This window comes from Hyla sarda, chromosome 1 (assembly GCF_029499605.1).
Source record: "Hyla sarda isolate aHylSar1 chromosome 1, aHylSar1.hap1, whole genome shotgun sequence".
Lineage (NCBI taxonomy): Eukaryota > Metazoa > Chordata > Amphibia > Anura > Hylidae > Hyla > Hyla sarda.
Genome location: NC_079189.1, coordinates 183,073,945 through 183,099,718, shown reverse-complemented (window position 1 = coordinate 183,099,718; position 25,774 = coordinate 183,073,945). Strand labels below are relative to the sequence as shown.

At 43.4% G+C, this 25,774-nt stretch overlaps 1 protein-coding gene across 1 annotated transcript in view; it reads right to left on the bottom strand.

The window, feature by feature from the left end:
* The window catches only part of UGT8 (UDP glycosyltransferase 8), a 110,960-nt gene that overhangs the window by 68,848 nt on the left and 16,338 nt on the right, over nucleotides 1–25,774 (bottom strand). The window contains exon 2 of the mRNA XM_056565480.1: nucleotides 13,056–13,879. Within this exon, the coding sequence (XP_056421455.1) occupies nucleotides 13,056–13,877 (822 nt within the window). The 5' untranslated portion in view covers nucleotides 13,878–13,879. The remainder of the gene's footprint in view (nucleotides 1–13,055; nucleotides 13,880–25,774) is intronic.

Here is a 25,774-nt window from a genome sequence, read left to right as displayed (position 1 = left end):
TTTTGAGCAGTGTATTAAGTGGTGCTGGGCATGTGATAAATATGGTGATGGTACACATTTTTTACTTCAGTAAATTTCTTTCTAAGATTCCTACTCTCTGACTTTTTGTGAGACTTTTTAACCCATTACACCAAATGTGTGACTTTTTAAACATGCTGTCCAAAGGCAGTTTTTTAAGCCAGGTCTGAACTGGTATAGATTTGCAGGGTTTTAGAAGGGCTTTTTATTTTATTTTATTTTTTTATTTTTTGTATTGTCCACAGTGCTCTCTGCTGACACCTGATGCCCGTATCAGGAACTGTCCAGAGCAGGAGAAAATCCCCATTGTTAACCTATGCTGCTCTGGACAGTTCCTGGACAGAGAGCACTGTGGACAAGACAAAAAAGAAATTAAAAAAGAAAAGAATTTCCTAGAATTTCCCAGTACTAAAAAGTACTGGAAGGGTAAAGATTTTTTAATAGAAGTCATTTACAAATCTGTTTAACTTTCTGGCACCAGTTGAATAAAAAAAAATGTATTCCACCGGAGTACCCCTTTAAGAAATCTGTTACGACTGCAAAGTAAAAACTGAAATTGACTTTTATAAGGTTGTTTGCAGGTTTTTGCATACTGCAAAAAGTAGCAAAAGAGTGCTTAGGCGCATGTGCGACATTTCAGGTGGCAATTGTAAGCAAAAAAAAAAGAAAAAGCTTGAAAGGGGTTATACAGGAAAAAACTTTGTTTATATATATCAACTGTCTCCAGAAAGTTAAACATATTTGTAAATTACTTTTATTAAAATTTTTTAATCCTTTCAGTACTTATGAGCTGCTGAAGTTATGGTTGTTTTTTCTGTCTAAGTGCTCTCTGATGACATCGGTCTCGGGAACCGCCCAGTTTAGAAGCAAATCCCCATAGCAAACCTCTTCTAAACTGGGCATTTCCCGAGACAAGTGTCATCAGAGAGCACTTAGACAGAAAAGAACAACCTTAACTTCAGAAGCTCATAAGTACTGAAAGGATTAAGATTTTTTAATAGAAGTAATTTACAAATCTGTTTAACTTTCTGGTGCAAGTTGATATATCTATAAAAAAAAGTTTTTTCCTGGTTAACCCCTTTAAGGATTCAAATTTCTAGGTTTCCAGAGAATTATACAATCTGACAGTAGCATTGATCATCATTGATTGTAATGATATATGTGGAACACCTGTTGTGTAACCAATCACAGTATGTTGTGATTCCTATATATATGCACATTGTCACTTTGTTTGATATGCTTGAAAAAGGCAGTTTGTTGCCGAAACGTTGCACATGGATAGCAAATAAAGTATCATTCCATCTACAAGCTTGAGTCCTCAGCTGTTTGGTGCTGTATTCACTTTGGACTTTTTGCATGGCTTTCCGGGTTGGCATTCCCGGATGATTACTTGCACACACTGATTGGATCGGTGCTGTCTCTCCTCTTTACCTTTAATTTTCCTGCATGTATTCATGATTTTTTTCTGAAGTGATACAAGTAGGGTATCATTTTAACTGTATTGACCTACAGAATAAAGATAAGGTATCATTTTTGCCGAAAAATGTACTGCATGAAAACGGAAGCCCCCAAAACTTACAAAATAGTGTTTTTTCATCAATTTTGTCGCACATTGATTTTTTTTTCCCGTTTCACCGTAGATTTTTGGGTAAAATGACTAATGTCATTACAATGTAGAATTAGTGACGCAAAAAATAAGCCATCATATAGAATTTTAGGTGAAAATTTTAAAGAGTTATGATTTTTTTAAATTAAGGAGGAAAAATTGAAAATGAAAAAAAGGAAAAAGCCCGGGTCCTTAAGGGGTTAAATACAATGCTAAATGTACCATAAATTAGATTAGCAGGATCGGCACCCCCTACTCCATCCTGTGTTGGGAGCTTGACTTCTGGGTTCATTTAGGGAGGATTGGACACAATTCTCATTTGCAAATCCCTCGGTGCTCCGCAGTACAAACTTAGTCATGTAACTCACTGGAAACAGAAGAGAAACTGCAGCACTCCAGAAGGTTGATGCAATAAAATACGTTATTCCAAATAGCAGGTTACATCAAGAGGAGGGATCAAGACACCGACAAGCGCCTGACACATGCTGGTTTTAACTCAAATTACATTTTGTCAAGGAATGCTGGGAACGGGGCTTACCCCCTATTTAACCCATTCTTGACCAATTACAGATTACACAACACCTAAATATAACAACATGTTACAAATAATATACAAACACTATCTAGTACCTTCCCTGCCATATGGCCAATTTCTTTGCCTACACTGTAATAATTCAGACTATAGTTCCTTTTTAGAACAATCACGTGAGCTCATGAACAAATTGTGAAAAAGGGGGTATGATGAAAAAGTTACCGTATTTATCGCCAACATTTTTAGCCTAAAGTCTATCTGCGTGTTATACACCGATAAACTGTTTCTGGCCCTGCAGAAGCCACTGCATTTCAATGATTTAAAAAATCATTAAAAAACTTTTTTACCCAGATTTCCTTGGAAAAATGAGGGTGCCCTCTATATTCCTGCTTTTTCATAAATTTTGTGAACATGTGAATTCAATACGTACAGGAAAAGGCTGTCCAAGATTTATTTCACACATGAGGTTCATGGAGGCAAAAGTTAAAGGGGTTATCCAGGAAAAAACTTTTTTTTTATATATCAACTGGCTCCAGAAAGTTAAACAGATTTGTACATTACTTCTATTAAAAAATCTTAATCCTTCCAGTATTTAGGAGCTTCTGAAGTTAAGGTTGTTCTTTTCTGTCTAAGTGCTCTCTGATGACACGTGTCTCGGGAACCACCCAGTTTAGAAGCAAATCCCCATAGCAAACCTCTTCTAAACTGGGCATTTCCCGAGACAAGTGTCATCAGAGAGCACTTAGACAGAAAAGAACAACCTTAACTTCAGAAGCTCATAAGTATTGAAAGGATTAAGATTTTTTAATAGAAGTAATTTACAAATCTATTTAACTTTCTGGTGCCAGTTGATATATATAAAAAAAGTTTTTTCCTGGTTAACCCCTTTAAGGATTCAAATTTCTAGGTTTCCAGAGAATTATACAATCTGACAGTAGCATTGATCATCATACCAGGCTGCTTCAAGTAGAAGCGGTATGATCATCCGTGCTGGAGCCACAGGTGCCTGTGGTCTAAAAGATCGCAATGATCTTTCTTCCTTTTTATAACATGTTCTTAACCCCTTAAGGACTCAGGACATACTCAAATGGTCCCTTTTCCGAGTCCTTAAGGACTCAGGACGTTTGAGTACGTCCTGTCAAATCCCGGCCCCCCGCCGCTAGCTGGAGGGGAGCCGGTGCCCGATGCCTGCTGAAATCGTTCAGCAGGCATCGGGGCATATCGCCCAAGGGGGTCATTATGCCCCCCCCATGTCGGCGATGGCCGCAGATCGCTGGACAATTCAGTCCAGCGATCTGCGGCAGATTCCGGGTCAATCGGGTCTCCAGTGACCCGGTGACCCGGAAATACAGGCTGTTCGGGGCCCCAGGAGCGACGGCCGCGGCGGTGACGACAAGGGACTGATGTGATGCGGCTGGATCGTTGGAGGTGAGTGACAGCCTCCTGCTGTTGCTTAGCAACAGCTCCCAGCATGCAAAAAGGGCATGCTGGGAGCTGTAGTGATGCAACAGCAGGAGGCAGACCACCACAACTCCCAGCATGCCCTTATGGGCATGCTGGGACTTGTAGTTTTGCAACAGCTGGAGGCACATTTTTTCTATGGAAAAGTGTACCTTCAGCTGTTGTGTAACTACAACTCCCAGCTTGCACAAACAACTAAAGTGCATGCTGGGAGTTGTAGTAGTGCATCTGCTTGTTGCATAACTACAACTCCCAGCATGCCCGTTGGCTGTCGGTGACTGCTGGGAGTTGTAGTTTTGCAACAGCTGAAGGCACACTGAGTTATGTAGCAAACCAGTGTGTCTCCAGCTGTTGCATAACTACAGTCCCCAGCATCCCCAGCCAAAGTAGTATGCCTCCGGCTGTTGCATAACTACAAGACCCAGCATGCCCTTCCGCTGTCCGTACATGCTGGGGGTTGTAGCTTTTGCAACAGCTGAAGGCACACTGGTTCAAAAACACTGAGTTTGTTACCAAACTCGGTGTTTCACAACCAGTGTGCCTCCAGCTGTTGCAAAACTACAACTCCCAGCATGCACTGATAGACCGTACATGCTGGGAGTTGTATTTTTGCAACAGCTGGATGTTTCTCTCCCCCCCAATGTGAACGTACAGGGTACACTCACATGGGCGGAGGATTACAGTAAATATCCGGCTGCAAGTTTGAGCTGCGGCAAATTTTCTGCCGCAGCTCAAACTGCCAGCGAGAAACTACTGTGAACCCCCCGCCCATGCGAATGTACCCTAAAAACACTACACTAACACACAATAAAAAGTAAAAAAAACACTACGTATACACATACCCCTATACAACCCCCCTCCCCTCCCCAATAAAAATGAAAAACGTCTGGTACGCCACTGTTTCCAAAACGGAGCCTCCAGCGGGTTGCAAAACTACAACTCCCAGCATGCACTGATAGACCGTACATGCTGGGAGTTGTAGTTTTGCAACAGCTGGATGTCCCCCCCAATGTGAACGTACAGGGTACACTCACATGGGCGGAGGATTACAGTAAGTATCTAGCTGCAAGTTTGAGCTGCGTGAAATTTTCTGCCGCAGCCCAAACTGCCAGCGAGAAACTACTGTGAACCCCCGCCCGTGCGACTGTACCCTAAAAACACTACACTACACTAACACACAATAAAATAAAAAGTAAAAAACACTACATATACACATACCCCTACACAGCCCCCCTCCCCAATAAAAATGAAAAACGTCTGGTACGCCACTGTTTCCAAAACGGAGCCTCCAGCTGTTGCAAAACAACTACTCCCAGTATTGCCAGATAGCCACTGACTGTCTAGGCATGCTGGGAGTTTTACAACAGGTGGAGGCACCCTGTTTGGCAATCACTGGCGTAGAATACCCCTATGTCCACCCCTATGCAAGTCCCTAATTTAGGCCTCAAATGCGCATGGTGCTCTCACTTTGGAGCCCTGTCGTATTTCAAGGCAACAGTTTAGGGCCACATATGGGGTATCGCCGTACTCGGGAGAAATTGTGTTACAAATTTTGGGGGGTATTTTCTGCTTTTACCCTTTTTAAAAATGTTAAATTTTTGGGAAAAGAGGCATTTTAGGTAAAAAAAATAATTTTTTTTTACATATGCAAAAGTCGTGAAACACCTGTGGGGTATTAACCCCTTCATGACCCAGCCCATTTTCACCTTCAGGACCTGGGCATTTTTTGAAAATCTGACCACTGTCACTTTAAGCATTAATAACTTTGGAATGCTTTTTATCATTCTGATTCTGAGATTGTTTTTTCGTGACATATTCTACTTTATGTATATTGGTAAAATTTCACTGATATTTGCATCCTTTCTTGGTAAAAAAATCTAAAAATTTCATGAAAATTTTGAAAATTTAGCATTTTTCTAACTTTGAAAGTCTCTGCTTGAAAGGAAAATGGATATTCCAAATAAATTACATATTGATTCACATATACAATATGTCTACTTTGTGTTTGCATAAAAAAATTGACAAGTTTTTACTTTTGGAGGGCACCAGAGGGCTTCAAAGTTCCGCAGCAATTTTCCAATTTTTCTCAAGATTTTCAAAATCGTAATTTTTCAGGGCCCAGTTCAGGTTGGAAGTGGATTTTAAGGGTCTTCATATTAGAAATACCCCATAAATGACCCCATTATAAAAACTGCACCCCCAAAGTATTCAAAATGACATTCAGTAAGTGTTTTAACCCTTTAGGTGTTTCACAGGAATAGCAGCAAAGTGAAGGAGAAAATTCTAAATCTTCATTTTTTACACTCGCATTTTCTTGTAGACCCAATTTTTGAATTTTTACAAGGGGTAAAAGGAGAGAAATCACCCTAAAATTTGTAACCCAATTTCTCTCGAGTAAGGAAATACCTCATATGCGAATGTAAAGTGTTCGGCAGGCGCAGTAGAGGGCTCAGAAGGGAAGGAGCGACAATGGGATTTTGGAGAGTGAGTTTTTCTGAAAGGGTTTTTGGGGGGCATGTCCCATTTAGGAAGCCCCTATGGTGCCAGAACAGTGGACCCCCCAGCCACATGTGACCCCATTTTGGAAACTATACCCCTCATGGAATTTAATAAGGGGTGCAGTGAGCATTTACACCGCACTGGCGTTTGACAGATATTTGAAACAGTGGACTGTGCAAATCAAAAATTTTATTTTTCATTTTCACAGACCACTGTTCCAAAAATCTGTCATACACCAGTGGGGTGTAAATGCTCACTGCACCCCTTATTAAATTCCGTGAGGGGTGTAGTTTCCAAAATGGGGTCACATATGGATATTTATTGTTTTGCGTTTGTCAGAACTGCTGTAACAATCAGCCACCCATGTGCAAATCGCCTCAAATGTACATGGTGCACTCTCCCTTCTGGGCCGTGTTGTGCGCCCGAAGAGCACTTTGCGCCCACATATGGGGTATCTCCGTACTCGGGAGAAATTGCATTACAAATTTCGGGGGTCTTTTTTCCCTTTTACCTCTTGTGAAAATGAAAAGTATAGGGCAACACCAGCATGTCAGTGTAAAAAATTAATTTTTTTACACTAACATGCTGGTGTAGACCCCAACTTCACCTTTTCATAAGGGGTTAAAGAAGAAAAAGCCCCCCAAAATTTGTAAGGCAATTTCTCCCGAGTACGGCGATACCCCATATGTGTCCCAAAACTGTTGCCCTGAAATACGACAGGGCTCCAAAGTGAGAGAGCGCCATGCGCATTTGAGGCCTGAATTAGGGATTTGCATAGGGGTGGACATAGGGGTATTCTATGCCAATGATTCCCAAACAGGGTGCCTCCAGCTGTTGCAAAACTCCCAGCATGCCTAGACAGTCAATGGCTGTCCGGCAATACTGGGAGTTATTATTTTGCAACAGCTGGAGGCTCCGTTTTGGAAACAGTAGCGTACCAGACGTTTTTCATTTTTTGGGGGGAGGGGGGCTGTGTAGGGGTATGTGTATATGTAGTGTTTTTTACTTTTTATTTTAGGTTAGTGTTAGTGTAGTGTTTTTAGGGTACAGTCACATGGGCAGAGGTTCACAGCAAGTTTGCCGCTGTAAGTTTGAGCTGCAGCGCAAAATTTGCGCCATCTCAAACTTGCAGCACTCACTGTAAACCTCCGCCCATGTGAGTGTACCCTGTACATTCACATTGGGGGGAGGGGGCAAACATCCAGCTGTTGCAAACTCCGAGCATGCCCTTTGGCTGTCCGTGCATGCTGGGAGTTGTAGTTTTGCAACAGCTGGAGGAACACTGGTTTGGAAACACTAAATTAAGTAATAAACTTTCAAGTGTTTTGCAACCAAACTTAGTGTTTCCAAACCAGTGTGCCTCCAGCTGTTGCAAAACTACAACTCCCAGCATGCATGGTCTGTCAGTGCATGCTGGGAGTTATAGTTTTGCAACAATTGCAACAGCTGGAGGCACTGAGGTAGGAAACGGACAATGTTTCCCAACTAGTGTGCCTCCAGTTGTTGCAAAACTACAACTCCCAGCATGCCCAGACTGCCCAGGCATGCTGGAAGTTGTAGTTCGGCAATATCTGAAGGATCAGATGTTGCCGAACTACAACTTCCAGCATGCTTGGGCAGTCTGGGCATGCTGGGAGTTGTAGTTTTGCAACATCTGGAGGTCCACAGTTTGGAGACCACTGTATAATGGTCTCCAATCTGTGCTCTTCCAGATGTTAGAGAACTACAACTCCCAGCATGCCTGGACAGACTGAGCATGCTGAGATTTGTAGTTTTGCAACATCTGGAAGAGCACAGATTGGAGACCATTATACAGTGGTCTCCAAACTGTGGGCCTCCAGATGTTGCAAAACTACAACTCCCAGCATGCCCAGAAAGCCAAAGGCTGTCTGGGCATGCTGGGAGTTGCAGTTTTGAAACTCTCAGAGGCAGCAGTGAGATTGCTTTACGGCGATCTCACTGCTGCCAATGAAGATGCCGCACTGCTGCCGGAAACTCACCTCCGGGACGCAGCGCAGCCGGGACCGCATGGAGGACGCCGGGACCGCCGGGCCCACTCGGGACACCGCTCGGACGGGTAAGTGACACCGGGGGACGGGTCAGGGACACTTAGCAGAGCGGTGTGTGTCCCGATCCCCGTGATCGGGACTCACACACCGCGCTGCTAAGTATTTTCATAGCGAAACGCTGCTATCAGCTAGTCAGATTTGACCAGCTGATAGCAGCGATCGCTGGGGGGGGGGGGGGGGATGAAACCCCCCGTGGTCGCACGGTAAGATGGCTGGCTATCAGTGATAGCCACCATCTTTCCGGGCGCTGCGGGATGCCGCGAGTAGCGGCAGTAATGTTCATGACGTACCTGTATGTCATGGGTCGGGAACACCTTGCCACCCATGACGTACAGGTATGTCATAGGTCGGGAAGGGGTTAAGGTTCACTTTGGGGGGTATTTTCTGCTTTAACCCTTTGTAAAAATGTAATCTTTTTGGGAAACCAAGCATTTTAGGTATTTTTTTTTTTTTTTTTTTACATATGCAAAAGTTGTGAACCCCCTGTGGGGTATTAAGGTTCACTTTACCCCTTGTTACGTTCTCCAAGGGGTCTAGTTTCCAAAATGGTATGCCATGTGTTTTTTTTTTTGCTATCCTGGCACCATAGGGGCTTCCTAAATGCGGCATGGCCCCAGAGCAAAATTTCCTTCAAAAAAGCCAAATGTGACTCCTTCTCTTCTGAGACTTGTAGTGCGCCAGCAGAGCTTTTTTCACCCCCATATGGGGTGTTTTCTGAATCGGGAGAAATTGGGCTTCAAATTTTGGGGGGTATTTTCTGCTTTAACCCTTTGTAAAAATTTAAATTTTTGGGGAAACCAAGCATTTTAGGTAAATTATTATATTTTTTTTTACATATGCAAAAGTCGTGAAACCCCTGTGGGGTATTAAGATTCACTTTACCCCTTGTTAAGTTCTCCAAGGGGTCTAGTTTCCAAAATGGTATGCCATGTGGTTTTTTTTTGCTGTCCTGGCACCATAGGGGCTTCCTAAATGCGGCATGCCCCCAGAACAAAATTTCCTTCAAAAAAGCCAAATGTGACTCCTTCTCTTCTGAGACCTGTAGTGCGCCAGCAGAGCACATTTCACCCCCATATGGGGTGTTTTCTGAATCGGGAGAAATTGGGCTTCAAATTTTGGGGGGTATTTTCTGCTTTAACCCTTTGTAAAAAATGTAATCTTTTTGGGAAACCAAGCATTTTAGGAATTTTTTTATTTTTTTTTTACATATGCAAAAGTTGTGAACCCCCTGTGGGGTATTAAGGTTCACTTTACCACTTGTTATGTTCTCCAAGGGGTCTAGTTTCCAAAATGGTATGCCATGTGTTTTTTTTTTGCTATCCTGGCACCATAGGGGCTTCCTAAATGCGGCATGCCCCCAGAACAAAATTTCCTTCAAAAAAGCCAAATGTGACTCCTTCTCTTCTGAGACCTGTAGTGCGCCAGCAGAGCACTTTTCACCCCCATATGGGGTGTTTTCTGAATCGGAAGAAATTGGGCTTCAAATTTTGGGGGGTATTTTCTGCTATTACCCTTTTTAAAAATGTTAAACTTTTGGGAAACCAAGCATTTTAGGGAAAAATTATTATTTTTTTTTTACATATGCAAAAGTTGTGAATCACCTGTGGGGTATTAAGGTTTACTTTACCCCTTGTTATGTTCCCCGAGGGGTCTAGTTTCCAAAATGGTATGCCATGTGGGGTTTTTTGCTTCTTAAATGTGACATGCCCCCCAAAAACCATTTGTCGCTCCTTCCCTTCTGAGCCCTCTACTGCACCCGCTGAACAATTAACATAGACATATGAGGTATGTCCTTACTCGAGAGAAATTGGGTTTCAAATACAAGTAAAAAATTTCTCCTTTTTACCCCTTGCAAAAATTCAAAAATTGTGTCTACAAAAACATGCGAGTGTAAAAAATTAAGATTGTGAATTTTCTCCTTCACTTTGCTGCTATTCCTGTGAAACACCTAAAGGGTTAAAACACTTACTGAATGTCATTTTGAATACTTTGGGGGGTGCAGTTTTTATAATGGGGTCTTTTATGGGGTATTCCTAATATGAAGACCCTTCAAATCCACTTCAAACCTGAACTGGTCCCTGAAAAAAAGCGAGTTTCTAAATTTTGTGAAAAATTGGAAAATTGCTGCTGAACTTTGAAGCCCTCTGGTGTCTTCCAAAAGTAAAAACTCGTCAATTTTATGATGCAAACATAAAGTAGACATATTGTATATGTGAATAAAAAAATTATTTGGAATATCCATTTTCCTTACAAGCAGAGAGCTTCAAAGTTAGAAAAATGCTAAATTTTCAAATTTTTCATCAAATTTTGGGATTTTTCACCAAGAAAGGATGCAAGTTACCACAAAATTTTACCACTATGTTAAAGTAGAATATGTCACGAAAAAACTATCTCGGAATCAGATTGATTACTAAAAGCATTCCAGTTATTAATGTTTAAAGTGACAGTGGTCAGAATTGCAAAAAATGGCTGAGTCCTTAAGGTGAAAAAGGGCTCAGTCCTTAAGGGGTTAATGAGCTATGGAATAGTCACAGTCATATTTAGAAAGTAATAGACACAATAGTGTTTGTATAGATGTTATAACCAGAAATAAGGGCTGGCTTAATCATAAAAAAGATAAAGGGGGGTTCAGTGTCCAATCCCAACAACAAATACCTAACAGGAGACACCGAAACACATATAATGCCAAAGGTAACCAATTTTATTGAATATCAATATACACTACAATTAAAAAATGGAAATAGAATGCCACATATGAGAGTAATCCCCTCCTGGATTACTGTCATATGCAGCATTCTTTTTCCATTTTTATGCTTATGGTGTTCTTCCACCGGTTTATTCCACCTGTACTATTTATTCTTTTTATTGTGATACATGTTAATTACAATTGCTCTTTATGACCTTCAATGTTGGTTTACAACCATATGGATGCATTTGTGCAATATAATATTGATTACCGTATTTATCGGGGTATACCATGCACCGGCCTATAACACGCACTCTCATTTTACCAAGGATATTTGGGCGAAAAAAGTTTTTTACCCAAATATCCTTGGTAAAAGGAGGGTGCGTGTATGTGCATGTGTATACCCCGATACACCCCCAGGAAAGGCAGGGGGAGAGGCCGTCACTGCCCGCTTCTCTCCCCCTGCCTTTCCTGGGGTCTAGAGCCCTTCTGCTGCCGCTTCTCTCCCGCTGGCTATCGGTGCCGCTGCCCGTTCTCTCCCCCTGACTATCAGTGCCCCATTGCTGGCTCGATAGCCAGGGGGAGAGAAGCGGCGCCGGCAATGGGGCAGTGGTGCCGACAGCCAGGGGGAGAGAAGGGGCAGTGGCACCGCTGCACCGTTGCCTCCCCCATCCCCGGTTGTATAATTACCTGTTGCTGGGGTCGGGTCCGCGCTGCTTCAGGCCTCCGTGGTGCGTCCCCTGCGTAGTTGCTATGCACTGTCATGCGTCGCGCCGTGCAGTGCATAGCAACGACACAGGGGACGCACACCGGAGGCCTGAAGCAGCGCGGACCCGACTCCGGCAACAGGTAATTATACAACCGGGGATGGGGAAGGCAACGGGGCAGCAACGCCTGCAATGGGTGCCGCTGCCCCTTCTCTCCCCTTGGCTATTGGCGCCGCTGCCCAATTGCCGGCGCCGCTTCTCTCCCCCTGGCTATCGGCGCCGGATATGGGGCGCCGGCACCGATAGTCAGGGGGAGAGAACGGGCAGCGGCACCGATAGCCAGGGGGAGAGAAGGGCCGGCAACAGGGCTCTAGACCCCAGGACAGGGAGGGGCAGAGAAGCCGGCAGCGACGGCAGGTCTCTGCACCTGCAAAGCCGCTGCAGTTCATTGATTTAATGCGCCCGCTTTAAATAATTGAACTGCAGCGGCTTATCGGCGTATAACACGCAGGTAGACTTTAGGCAAAAAAATTTCGCCTAAAAAATCCGTGTTATACGCCGATAAATATGGTACTTATTTTTCTTCCTGTGGAATATCGTCTCAGTGAGTCTTTTCAGTCTGACTGTTGCTGCTCCTTTTAACATATTTTTATGTAATGTATATTGATTTTCAATAAAATTTGTTACCTGAGGCATTATATGTGTTTCAGTGTCTCTTGTTAGGTGTTTGTATATATTTTGTAACGTGTTGTTATATTTAAGTGTTGTGTAATCTGTAATTGGTCAAGAGTGGGTTAAATAGGGGCCACACCCCGTTCTTAGCGTACCATGACAAAATGTCATTTGACGTGAAACCAGCGCATGTCCAGTGCTTGACGGTGTCTTTATTGGTCCTCTCTGTGCAACCTGTTATTTGGAATAAACAAGTATTTTATTGCATCTACTTTCTGGAATGCTGTGGTTTCTCTTCTGTTTCCAGTGACAATGTTAAATGCCCCCCATTGTTTCTGTTTAGGCTGGCTAGTAGCAAACCTAAGGATGGACCTTAAGCTCAGTCAACCTATTTTGGAAGCAAGGATGGTGGCTGCGGCATTAGTGGTTGATTATAGAACACCACAACTAAGCCTAAATAGGGATGATATGCTACATGTAGGTCTTAAGCATTAATTTTCGTTACATTCTAGGAAGGATTGCTGATGACAGTGACCATTTTGATTTACTATAGAAATCCTCTCCCAGACAAAACACACATTTTGTGATATACTGTACATTTATCTATGTATAACCTCATGAGAAAAAAAATGTTGCCGAAATTTAGAGAGCTCAGAGATCGGGGGGGGGGGGGGGGGGGGGAGGGATAGAAATGTTTTTTTTATTACACACACTATACCATGATTGAGTAAAAAAAATAAAAATAAAAAAAAACATACAAAAATGAAATGTATCATACATTATAGCAGTAAAAAAAAATACCTACCTCTGGTAGCGGGTTGGCTGGTTTGGTGAGAATTCCTCCAATATATACAACATGTGGTAGGGTTGGTCTAGGAAATTCCAGTGCAACATCAGTGCAAAGCATCCAAAGTGAGGATCCTTGTACTAATTCATGCATAGATTTTGCTGGCAAAATATTGTACTTCCTCATTATTCTATCATATTTAGGTAGGACAATAAAATGTATTCCAAATCGGGAGACTAAATAAATAATTGTATTTTTAATCCTGTCCAGTAAGTTCATACGATCAGTGAGAAGTGAGTTGAATTCTGGGACATAAGATAAAGGTGCAGGGGCGCCAACCTCAACAGGGAACCAAAGTCCAGTAGAGAACACTACATATTTAATATCCAAAATATTGGCTATGACAAATCCACACATTTCATTTGGATCGACAATCACCATATCATAGTTTTCTTTCTTTAGACGCTGCATAACCTCTTGGTTTCCTACCAAAATGTCACAATTGCTGGAATAATGATCAAGAATATCAAACATTTCTAATGCTGTGATGCTCCCCGAGAATATATTTTTCATCTTAGACTGCAGAAATTCATCGGATGAGGTACTATTAAAAATCCCTGGATAACGCTGAACTTGGTAATAACTTGATGGTGGTATGTCCCTTCCTTCCGAAACCAGGAAGACAGATTCATGGCCTATTTTATGAAGAGCAGTGGCCACCGTTTTGAATATATACAAGTGGCTTTCAAACATTATTGGCGGGACAATGATAATTTTGGCAGCCTTTGTTATTGCAAGAGTGAACAAGAAGAGCAGTGCAGCAGATGTAGTAGGCTTCATGGCTGTTGTCAAAAAGAGAGAGATAATGTAAGCAAAACAATAATACAAAGTTATAATTGGTTTGTCATCTGTACAGATGGAAATTTTACATAAAACAATTAAGCAAAAATCACTAAGACAGTTTGTTCAATACCGACCTTCAGGACAATTTTGGATGATTTGACTAGCAGATGAAACCATTTTTGGTAGTAACTATGCATAAAGAATAACCTACAGCATTACCATCATTTGCATGTAACCTTGCAATAACAGGATTGCAGCTTGATTTTGGAAAACAAAAAAAGCAATGAAATGTATTTTTCTTTTGAAGAAGGCAATGCTGTTTGTGACATCATTGGTGCACTGGCCCTTTAAATTGCAGAGACCCGGCGCGCGCGCGCCCTAAGGAGCGGGGCCGCGCGCACAGGGACAACACAGACGGGGAACGGGTCAGGTACGGGGACCGAGATGCGCATCGCGAGCGGGCGCACCCGCAGCGCACCCGGTCAGCAGGTCTGACCGGAGCGCTGCGAATTAAAGAACGCTGCGAGCGCTTCGGGGAGGAGCGGAGACCCGGAGCGCTCAGCGTAACAATTGCATTATACTAATACATGTGTTCCTCAATGTACTTTATGATAAAAACATATTAGTTACAGATAAAGACGGAGGGATTGTTTTCTTGTTTTTATAAAGAATGTGTTTAAAATCAATAAATATAAAAATAAAAAATACTTAAAAAACAATTCATACTTGGTTGCATGGTGAATAAAGATTAAAATGTGAGAGAGTCCTATCAAACTCAACTTAATTCATGAAATTATGATGATTGAGAAGAACAGTAAAATCGCTACCAAGCAAAACAGTATCTTTGTTGGGAAAGCAGTATTTAGTTGTTTTTTTTCTCCAGAATGCAAACACAATGGGGGCAATTTATTAAATCAGTACATCTGGCTTCAGGCTTTAAAAGTCACAAATGTTTCCAACTTCATACTGAACTTGCCAAGTAAGTGGAGCTTGGTGTAAAGTGGGCATTGACGGGGTTGTGGTCTCCTATAGCATCACATTTATTTCAATTTACGCTAAAGGGTTGTCAAAAACTGTAGCAAAAATCTAGTGTGGCACTAGTAAAGATTTAAAAAGCATGGCGCAAGGGCAGCTTCGGAAGCCCCTGATTTATTAAGAGGAATAAATGCACCTCTTGAAGGGATACTCGAGGGAACTGAATTTATTGAGACATGTATCTCCTATCCATAAGACAGGGGATGTGTCGAATTGCGGGGGTCCAACCACTGGGACCCCCTGCGATCTCCTGTATGGGGCCCCGGCTACTTACACATCCTGCTCCGGCTCCCACCTTTCTAGATGTAAGTAGTGATGAGCGGCATAGCCCATATTCGAATTTGCGATATTTTGTGAATATATAGACAAACATTTGTCCTATATTCATAAATTTTGCGTATTCCTTATATTCGCATATGTGAATATTCGCATATTCGCGTATTCGAGGAAGAAAACAGTGAGGGGGTGGGCAAGTTTAATTACACGCAGATCTGCACCCAGAAAATTTTCTACCGCCACTTTCAGATCACGTCTACCCTGCTTCTGAGGAGCTTGTTTGTCTGTTTGTTTACCTTTATTTGTTTTAGTTTAAATTTTAAGGCAAATTAATATCTTAAAGAAGGTCTGCACTCCCTCCCTCACATTTGAGTTGTGGTTTACCTTCCCGCAGGCCCGGAAAAAATAAAATTAGTGATTTAGTGATTTTTTTACCTTTCACCTTTTTTAAATTTTATTATTTTATCATAACATTGTTGGATATTTTTTTTTTTTTCTTGGGCACATGGAATTGTGAGATGCTTGCCATTGCTAACAATCTTATTGTTTCATACATCTTTACCATTCTTTTTTTGTACTTTACAAAATATATCTATTTGTTTCATATGGACAACTGATTTACTTTTCCTTTGCACATATTTTTAATTTTTAACTTTTTATGTCTTTAAACGTTCTTATTCTCTACCTTATTCTTGCTCTCTCTCTTCCTCCCTTTCGCTCTGGCTGCTGGCTGATGATTTTTTTTTTTTTTTGCAAACAGACGGAAATAGGAATCTTTTTAGACCTGGTCAGGAGGTGGTCTAGATTAGCATTTTTTGTGCATCAGTTGCGAAAAAATTTGCGCAAAAATCTAAAATACGCAGTTCATAAATTTGTGACGAATGCATCTGTCACTTAAAAAAGTGGTCTAGCAACACCAAAAGTTCAAATAGATGGATTTTAGAACTAAGAAAAAAAAATGCAAAAAACATGGCAAGTAGGGTATAAAAAAAACCTGCAATGCGCAAAATGTAGACCAAAAAAAGCACACAAACACAATGATAAATAGCCCTTGTATGTCTGGAGCTATCCCAGATGGGAATTGTGGATGCAAGAAACTAAATGTGTCACACCTGCCACACTGTCATATGTACCACTGGATCAAGTGGATTGACAGAGCAGACATATGAACACAGTGCCACTGGTCCGCTCATCCGAATTGAAAAAAACTGATGAACTACCAGACATACATATACTCCTCCTTACATGTGTAATTCATTTTTACTTTTGTTCCTCAATACACAGAAATGTTAGAAGGATAACAATATCTTAATTATGTTTAGAGATGAGCGAACTTTTGAAAAATTTGATTCAGCCGTTTTGCCAAATTTTTTCAAAAAAATTACTTCAATCTGAATTTATTTATGGCAAAACTACATTAAAAACGGCTATTTCTGGACTACAGAGAGCCTCAATAGGGGTATAGAACACTTTGCTTTGTTCTAACACACATATGGAGTGTGCTGGGGTAGTGAAATAATATTGTTATTCAGAATGACATGCAGATTACAGGCATCACTTTTAGAATCACTGCTGCAGAGCGCAACAGTGACAGAGCCTGGAGGTGGCATCAGTATGAGGAGACCATATAGTGGCTGAATGACACAGTGTGGAGGTTTTGGTAACATGAGGAGACCATATAGGGGCTGAATGACACAGCTTGGATGTGGCTGAAGCATGTGTAGACACTAGGGCTTCAAAATCCCTAAGATTAAAAGATGAATTTTGAAATTTAAATTAAGAGATTTAGGGTAGCTAGTGCTATCATAAAAATGTTTTAGGCCCAGGCCCAGCAGCATCAGTAAACCATATATTGGCCACTATATGGTCTCCTCATGCTTCAGGCTGCACCATTCAGACACTATATGGGCTTCTTCTGCTATCCCCACCTCCAGGCTGTGTCATTCAGCCAATATATTGTTTTCTGATGCTGCTGGGACTGGGATATTAACTCAATATATGTTATGGTAGCACTAGCTAACATAAATGCTTAATTGAGATTTCAAGATTGATCTTTCAATGTAAGGGGTTATGGAACCCTCGGGTGTACTGCTAATGCCTGTGCCTGACTGCTCCTGTGTCTTTCAGGAATTACTTGGCTTACTGATGCTTCTGGGCTTGGGTGTTACATTTTTGGATGTTTAGCACGAGCTAAATACATGCTTAATAGAAATTTCAACATTGATCTTTCAATGGACGGGGTTATGAAACCCTCTGGTGTACTGCTGATGCCTGCTTCTGACTGCATGTTTAAGGAACTACTTGGCTTATTGATGCTTCTGGGCTTGGGCCTTATATTTTTGGATGTTTAGCACAAGCTAAATGTTACGCCGAGCGCTCCGGGTCCCCGTTCCTCCCCGGAGCGCCCGCCTCATCTTCGTTGTTGCAGCGCCCCGGTCAGATCCACTGACCGGGTGCGCTGCGGTCCCGCCTTCAGCCGGGATGCGATTCGCGATGCGGATAGCGCCCGCTCGCGATGCGCACCCCGGCCCCCGTACCTGACTCGCTCTCCCTCGGTCCTGTCCCGGCGCGCGCGGCCCCGCTCCCTAGGGCGCGCGCGCGCCGGGTCTCTGCGATTTAAAGGGCCAGTGCACCAATGATGGTGCCTGGCCCAATCTTCCCAATTAGCTTAATTGGTAATCACCTGTGCACTTCCCTATATTACCTCACTTCCCTTGCACTCCCTTGCCGGATCTTGTTGCCTTAGTGCCTAGTGAAAGCGTTCCCTTGTCTGTTCCTAGCCCGTGTTCCTGACCTCCTGCCGTTGCCCCTGACTACGATCCTTGCTGCCTGCCTCGACCTTCTGCTACGTCCGACCTTGCTTCTGCCTACTCCCTTGTACCTCGCCTATCTTCAGTATCTTCAGCAGCCAGAGAGGTGAGCCGTTGCTAGTGGATACGACCTGGTCACTACCGCCGCAGCAAGACCATCCCGCTTTGCGGCGGGCTCTGGTGAAAACCTGTAGTATCTTAGAACCGGTCCACTAGCACGGTCCTCGCTATCCCTCTCTGGCACAGAGGATCCACCTCCTGCCAGCCGGCATCGTGACAGTAGATCCGGCCATGGATCCCGCTGAAGTTCCTCTGCCAGTTGTCGCTGACCTCCCTACGCTGGTCGCCCAGCAAGCTCGTCAGATCGCCCAGCAGTCGCAACAGATAGCGCAACGAGATCAACAGCTGGCATACTTGATCTCCGAGACACAGCGTCTTCAGTCACAGTTACAGCAGCTGCTGCCGCAGATACAGCAACTTCAGTCACAGCAGCTGCTGCCGCAGATACAGCAACTTCAGTCACAGCTACAGCTGCAACAACCATCTCCTCCGCCGGCTCCTGCAACTCCTCCGCAGCAACCAGCCGTTCTTAACCCCTGCTTGTCCCTGCCGGACAAGTTTGATGGGGACCGCAATGATTCTGCCACAGCCACAGTCCAGTCCTTCTTCGCTGAGGTCCGTGGTGTCTTCGAGGAGCCTGCCCGAGCTTCTTCTGCCGAGATTGCCCTGCTGAACCTGGAACAGGGTGTTTCTTCCGTTGGCGAGTACGCCATTCAGTTCCGTGCTCTTGCTTACGAGTTGTCCTGGAATAGTGAGGTTCTCTGCGCGACCTTTAAAAAAGGCCTATCCAGCAACATTAAAGATGTTCTGGCCGCACGAGAGACTCCTGCTGACCTACATGAACTCATTCATCTTGCCACTCGCATTGACATGCGTTCTTCCGGATGGCGTCTGGAGCTCCGCCTGGATATGGACTTTGTTCGCACGAAGCGTTTTTTCTCCCCGGCTCCTCTCTCCTCTGGTCCTCTGCAATCCGTTCCTGTGCTTCCCGCCGCGGAGGCTATGCAAGTTGACCGGTCTCGCTTGACACCTCTAGAGAGGACACGACGCCGCATGGAGAATCTTTGCCTGTACTATGCCGGTACCGAACACTTCCTGAAGGATTGTCCTATCCGTCCTCCCCGCCTGGAAAGACGTACGCTGACTCCGCACAAAGGTGACACAGTTCTTGATGTCAACTCTGCTTCTCCACGCCTTACTGTGCCTGTGCGGATATCTGCCTCTACCTTCTCCTTCTCTACTATGCTCTTCTTGGACTCCGGATCTGCAGGAAAATTTTTTTTGGCCTCTCTCATCAACAGGTTCTACGTTCCTGTGACCAGTCTCGCCAGACCCCTCTACATCTATTGTTTTTACAATAAAAGATTGGACTGTCTCGTACGTTTCCACACAGAACCCCTCCTAATTTGCATCGGACCTCATCACGGAAAAATTGAGTTTGTTTTCCTCAGGTTCTTTGGCCCCAAGAAGAGGGGGAGACCCAAGGGGGGGGGTACTGTTACGCCGAGCGCTCCGGGTCCCCGTTCCTCCCCGGAGCGCCCGCCTCATCTTCGTTGTTGCAGCGCCCCGGTCAGATCCACTGACCGGGTGCGCTGCGGTCCCGCCTTCAGCCGGGATGCGATTCGCGATGCGGATAGCGCCCGCTCGCGATGCGCACCCCGGCCCCCGTACCTGACTCGCTCTCCCTCGGTCCTGTCCCGGCGCGCGCGGCCCCGCTCCCTAGGGCGCGCGCGCGCCGGGTCTCTGCGATTTAAAGGGCCAGTGCACCAATGATGGTGCCTGGCCCAATCTTCCCAATTAGCTTAATTGGTAATCACCTGTGCACTTCCCTATATTACCTCACTTCCCTTGCACTCCCTTGCCGGATCTTGTTGCCTTAGTGCCTAGTGAAAGCGTTCCCTTGTCTGTTCCTAGCCCGTGTTCCTGACCTCCTGCCGTTGCCCCTGACTACGATCCTTGCTGCCTGCCTCGACCTTCTGCTACGTCCGACCTTGCTTCTGCCTACTCCCTTGTACCTCGCCTATCTTCAGTATCTTCAGCAGCCAGAGAGGTGAGCCGTTGCTAGTGGATACGACCTGGTCACTACCGCCGCAGCAAGACCATCCCGCTTTGCGGCGGGCTCTGGTGAAAACCTGTAGTATCTTAGAACCGGTCCACTAGCACGGTCCTCGCTATCCCTCTCTGGCACAGAGGATCCACCTCCTGCCAGCCGGCATCGTGACACTAAATACATGCTTAATAGAAATTTCCACTTTGATATTTCTATGTAAGAAGTTATGAAACCCTCGGGTGTACTGCTGATGCCTGCTCCTGACTGTGTGTTTCAGGAACTACTTGGCTTATTGATTCTTCTGGGCTTGGGCCTTAAATTATTGGATGTTTAGCATGAGCTATATATATGCTTAATAGAAATTTCAACATTGATCTTTCAATGTAAGGGGTTATGAAACCCTCGGGTGTACTGCTGATGCCTGCTCCTGACTGCTCCTGTGTCTTTCAGGAATTACTTGGCTTACCGATGCTTCTGGGCTTAGGCCTTACATTTTTGGATGGTAGCACTAGCTAACATGCATCTTCAATAGAGATTTCAACATTCACCTTTTAATGTTAGGGCTTGTGAAACCCTCTTGTGTACTCATGCTGCTGCATTCTTCTGTTTGTGTCATATAGCAACTACATGGATTAGTGTTGCTGCTGAGCCTAGGACATGACCTATATATGTTTATGTTAGCACTAGGTACAATACATCTTCAATTGAAATTTCAAAATTCACATTTTATTATTAGAGATTGTAAGGCCCTATAGTCTCCTCATCTGCCGCCAACTCCAGGCTGTGCCATTCAGACACTATATGGTCTCCTCATGCTTCAGCCTCATCCAAGCTGTGTCATTCAGCCACTATATGGTCTCCTCATGCTGCCACCACCTCCACGCTGTGTCATTCAGCCACTACATGGTCTCCTCTTGCTGCCAACACCTCCACGCTGTGTCATTCAGCCACTATATGGGCTCCTCATGCTTCAGCCTCATCCAAGCTGTGTCATTCAGCCACTATATGGTCTCCTCATGCTGCCAACACCTCCACGCTGTGTCATTCAGCCAGTATATGGTCTCCTCATGCTGCCAAAACCTCCAGGCTGTGTCATTCAGCCACTATATGGTCTCCTCATACTGATGCCACCTCCAGGCTCTGTCATTGTGCCGCTCTGTGGCAGTGATTCTAAAAGCGATGCCGGTAATCTGCATATTATTCAAAATAACAGTGTTATTTCACTACCCCAGCACACTCCATATGCGTGTTAGAACATAGCAAAGTGTTCTATACCCCTAATGAGGCTCTTTGTAGGCCAGAAATAGCAATTTTTAGCATAGATTCACCGCAAATAAATTTGGATCAAAACAAACTTTTTCAAAAAATTCTGCGAATCGGCCGAATCAAATTTTTGAAAAGTTCGCTCATCTCTAGTTGGAAATGCAGAGATGGTAAAAACGGTGAAAAACTAGTAGATAGTGAAGAAATAGCTTTTATAAATATTGAAAAGTTAAAAAAAATATTTAAAAAAATCTCCTTTTTGGGGGGTTGCAACAGGTTTTGTGGCTAGCAAATAAAGAAGATGCATTGGCTTTTTCAAGCCTTCCAAAAAAATTTCCCTTTTGGGAGTTGCAACAGAATTGGTGTCCAAAAATGGGGAATAAGAAACTGGTCCTGGACTAGCTAGTGGGTAGTAGGAAGTGGTGGACTAATGATACTTATAACTAGGCCTTGTCATGCCGCTTCATGCGCTCATTTAGAGCTGTAATTCCTAAACTCTGACACTGGCCAGGCCTTACTTTCTTTTTTCAAAGACAGCACTGTGTCTGGTTTTCTGCATCTGGTAAAATAGAAAAGAATTTCCACACGTATGATACCAGAGATATTTACAACCACCTGACTGCTTCCCTCCTCTGGAACGTTTTTTTCTCAAGCCTACAGATGCAGCAGCTTCACTGTCACCTGTTCCTGGGCTAATCACACTCACACGTCTGGTGCATTTGACAGATGCTATGGCCCTACCTTAGGTCTGCTTTTCATGGTTGACATCTATATGTTAAAACTCCTCCTAATTTCTTCCACCACTCTTTTGATCATGGGCTCCTTGCTCCCGTTCAGCATATCCGACAAGATGCCTTAGAATCTCACCAGCACCCCTACCACCACTAGTCCCATTATTGCTATGTTCAGCCACCTCTACAGCACAATCCACAGGCTGACTGTCCTCCCACAACATAGCTCTGGTAATGCTGTCCTTCTCCTTAGCACTAGTGGGGGAAAGCAAAGACAGAGATGATGGAACAGACCATCCAGGACGGACATTTCCACCACACTGTGTAACTGTAGATTAGTAATCCACTGACATCTAGCTATGTCAACTCGTCAGACTCTTCCATTTAATGAGATGACGGAGTCAACCAATCCACATCAGACTTATTACCCTCTGAAACCACATAACCCTTGGTAGACATGGACAACATTTGCTTACTGATGCTGTTGCTATTGCTACCACAAGGCATTGGGCTGCTGCTGCTACATATACTGTGCATGGGCAAATAAGTAGTGCTGCAACTGTCATCAACATGCTAACAGGCTGAGGACAATCCAAAGGCGCGCTTTTTTTCTACCCCTTTCTCTGTCAACCCTTCCTTTAAGATACCTTTTTTACATTTTGTATACTGAAGATAATGATGCTGACTAAAGAAACTGATAGCTTTGATGCAACAAAAGAAATGTTAAATATATCATTGATGCTTCTTCGGAAATGTACATAGTGCTTTACAACATAGTGTGAGTTCTGTAGTCAAATTCTACAAACTTGTGACTGTGTACATATACCTATATATATATATATATATATATATATATATATATATATATATATATATATATAGAAAAATTAAATAAACAGTGGCACACCAGGTGTCAGCAAAAATAAAATGTGATTTATTCCAGAGACGTGTAGGCAACGTTTCAGCTGGCTCACCCAGCCATTTTCAAGCTGGGTGAGCCAGCTGAAACGTTGCCTACACGTCTCTGGAATAAATCACATTTTATTTTTGCTGACACCTGGTGTGCCACTGTTTATTTAATTTTTCTGTGTTTGGAGGGGTCCCCAACCTAGACCCGACACAGTAGGCACCCGAGCACTTTTTCTTACCCTGGAGTGCTGCTTTCCTGCTCTATCTATATATATATATATATATATATATATATATATATATATATATATATATATATATGTATATATATATATATATATATATATATATATATATATATATATATATAACTCAATGTGTTTGTGTGTGTGTATATGTTCCCCAATCACGTCCAAACGGCTAAAGATATTAACATGAAACTTGGCACACATGTTTACTTATATGTCTACAACAAACATAGGATAGGTAATTTAACCCTTACTCACCCCCATTTGCCAGGGTTGGGGTTTTTGTTTGAAGTCCCATACAAGTCTATGCGAAATATATGTTACTGCATAACTTTCAAACGGCAGGAGAAATTTTGATAATAATTGATCACATGTTACTTATATGTTCACTTAACCCCTTAACGACCACGGACGTAAAATAACATCCTGGTTTGGCGGGACTTCGCGCACCAGGACGTGCATTTACGTCCTGTGTATGACTGCGAGCATCGGAACGGTGCTCACGTCATACATGGCAGGTTCTGGTTGCTAGCAGCAGCCAGGGACCCGCCGGTAATGGCCGACATCTGCGATCATGCGGATGTCTGCCATTAACCCTTCAGATGCCGTGATCAATACAGATCATGGCATCTGCGACAGTGCGGTACTTTGAATGGATGATCTGATCATCCGGCATGGCGGCCAGAGGTCCCCTCACCTGGCTTTGGCCATCTCCCGGGGTCTTCTGCTCTGGTCTAAGATCGAGCCGACCAGAGCAGAAGATCAACGATAATACTGATCGGTGCTATGTCCTATGCATAGCACTGAACCGTATTAGCAATTAAATGATTACTATAGATAGTCCCCTATGGGCACATAAAAAGTGTAAAAAAATAAGTAGAAAAATGTAAAAAAAAAAGTTTAAAAAAAAAGCGAAAAATCCCCTTCCCAATAAAAATTTTAATTGTCCATTTTTTTATAAACATATTTGGTATCGCCGCGTGGGTAAATATCCGAACTATCAAAATATAATGTTAATGATCCCATACGGTGAACGACATAAACGTAAAAAATTAAAAAAAAGTCCGAAAATGCAGCTTTTTTGTCACATTTTATTCAAAAAAAATTATTAAAAATTATCTAAAAGTTTTATATATGCAAATGTGGTATCCATAAAAAGTGAGTCCTCATACCACCCTATATATGGAAAAATGAAAAAGTTATAGGTGGTCAAAATAGGGTGATTTTAGATTACTGATTTTGTACAAAAAGTTTTAGATTTTTTTAAAGCGGTATCTAGCCATGGGTATCATTTCAATCGTATTGACCCACAGAATAAAGAACACATGTATTTTTTTACCGTAAAGTGTACAGTGTAAAAACAAAACCCTCCAAAATGTGCAAAGTTGTGGTTTTCATTTAAATTTCCTCCCTAAAACTTTTATTGGGGGGGGTTCGCCATACATTTTATGGTAAAATGAGAGGTTTCATTTCAAAGTACAATTGGTCACGGAAAAAACAAGCCCTTATATGGGCCTGTAGATTGAAATATAAAAGAGTAATGGATTTTAGAAGGCGAGGAGGAAAAAACAAAAACGCAAAAATAAAATTGGCCTGGTCCTTAAGGTTAAAAGTGGTTTGGTCCTTAAGGGGTTAAAATATAAGATAGTTAATTGAACCCTTAACTACCTCCCATTTGTGAGGGTCGGGGTTTTTGTTTAAAGTCCCATGCAAATCAATGGGAAATGTATGCTCCCACATAACTTCTGTATGGCTGGAGATATTTCAATACCTGGTACACATATTACGGGTCGGGATATGAGGTCGGGATAGGAAGTCGAGATAGGAGGTTGAAATAGGAGGACAGGATATGAGGACGGGATAGGAGGATGGTATAGGAGGTTGGGATAAGAAGTCGGGATAGGAGGTCGAGAAATGAGGACGGGATAGAAGGTTGGGATAGGGGGTCGGCATAGGAGATCGGGATAGGAGGTCGAGATAGGAAGATGAGATAGGAGGACGGGATATGAGGACGGGATATGAGGATGGAATAGGAGGACGGGATAGGAGGTCGGGATAGGAGGTCGAGATAGGAGGTCGAGTTAGGAGGACGGGATGGGAGGACAGGATAGGAGGTCGAGATAGGAGGTCAGGATAGGAGGTCGAGATAGGAGGATGGGATAGGAGGACGGGATAGGAGGTCAGGATAGGAGGTCAAGATAGGAGGTCGAGATAGGAGGACGGGATATGAGGACGGCAAATGAGGACGGGATATGAGGAAGAGATAGGAGGTCAGGATAGGAGGTCGGCATAGGAGATCGGGATAGGAGGACGGGATAGGATGACAGGATAGAAGGTTGGGATAAGAGGTCGGGATAGGAGGTCGGGATAGGAGGTCGAGATAGGAGGTCAAGACAGAAGGACGAGAAAGGAGGTCGGGATAGGAGGTCGAGATAGGAGGACGGGATAGGAGGACGGGATAGGAGGATGGGATAGGAGGACGGGATAGGAGGTCGGGATAGGAGGTCAGGAA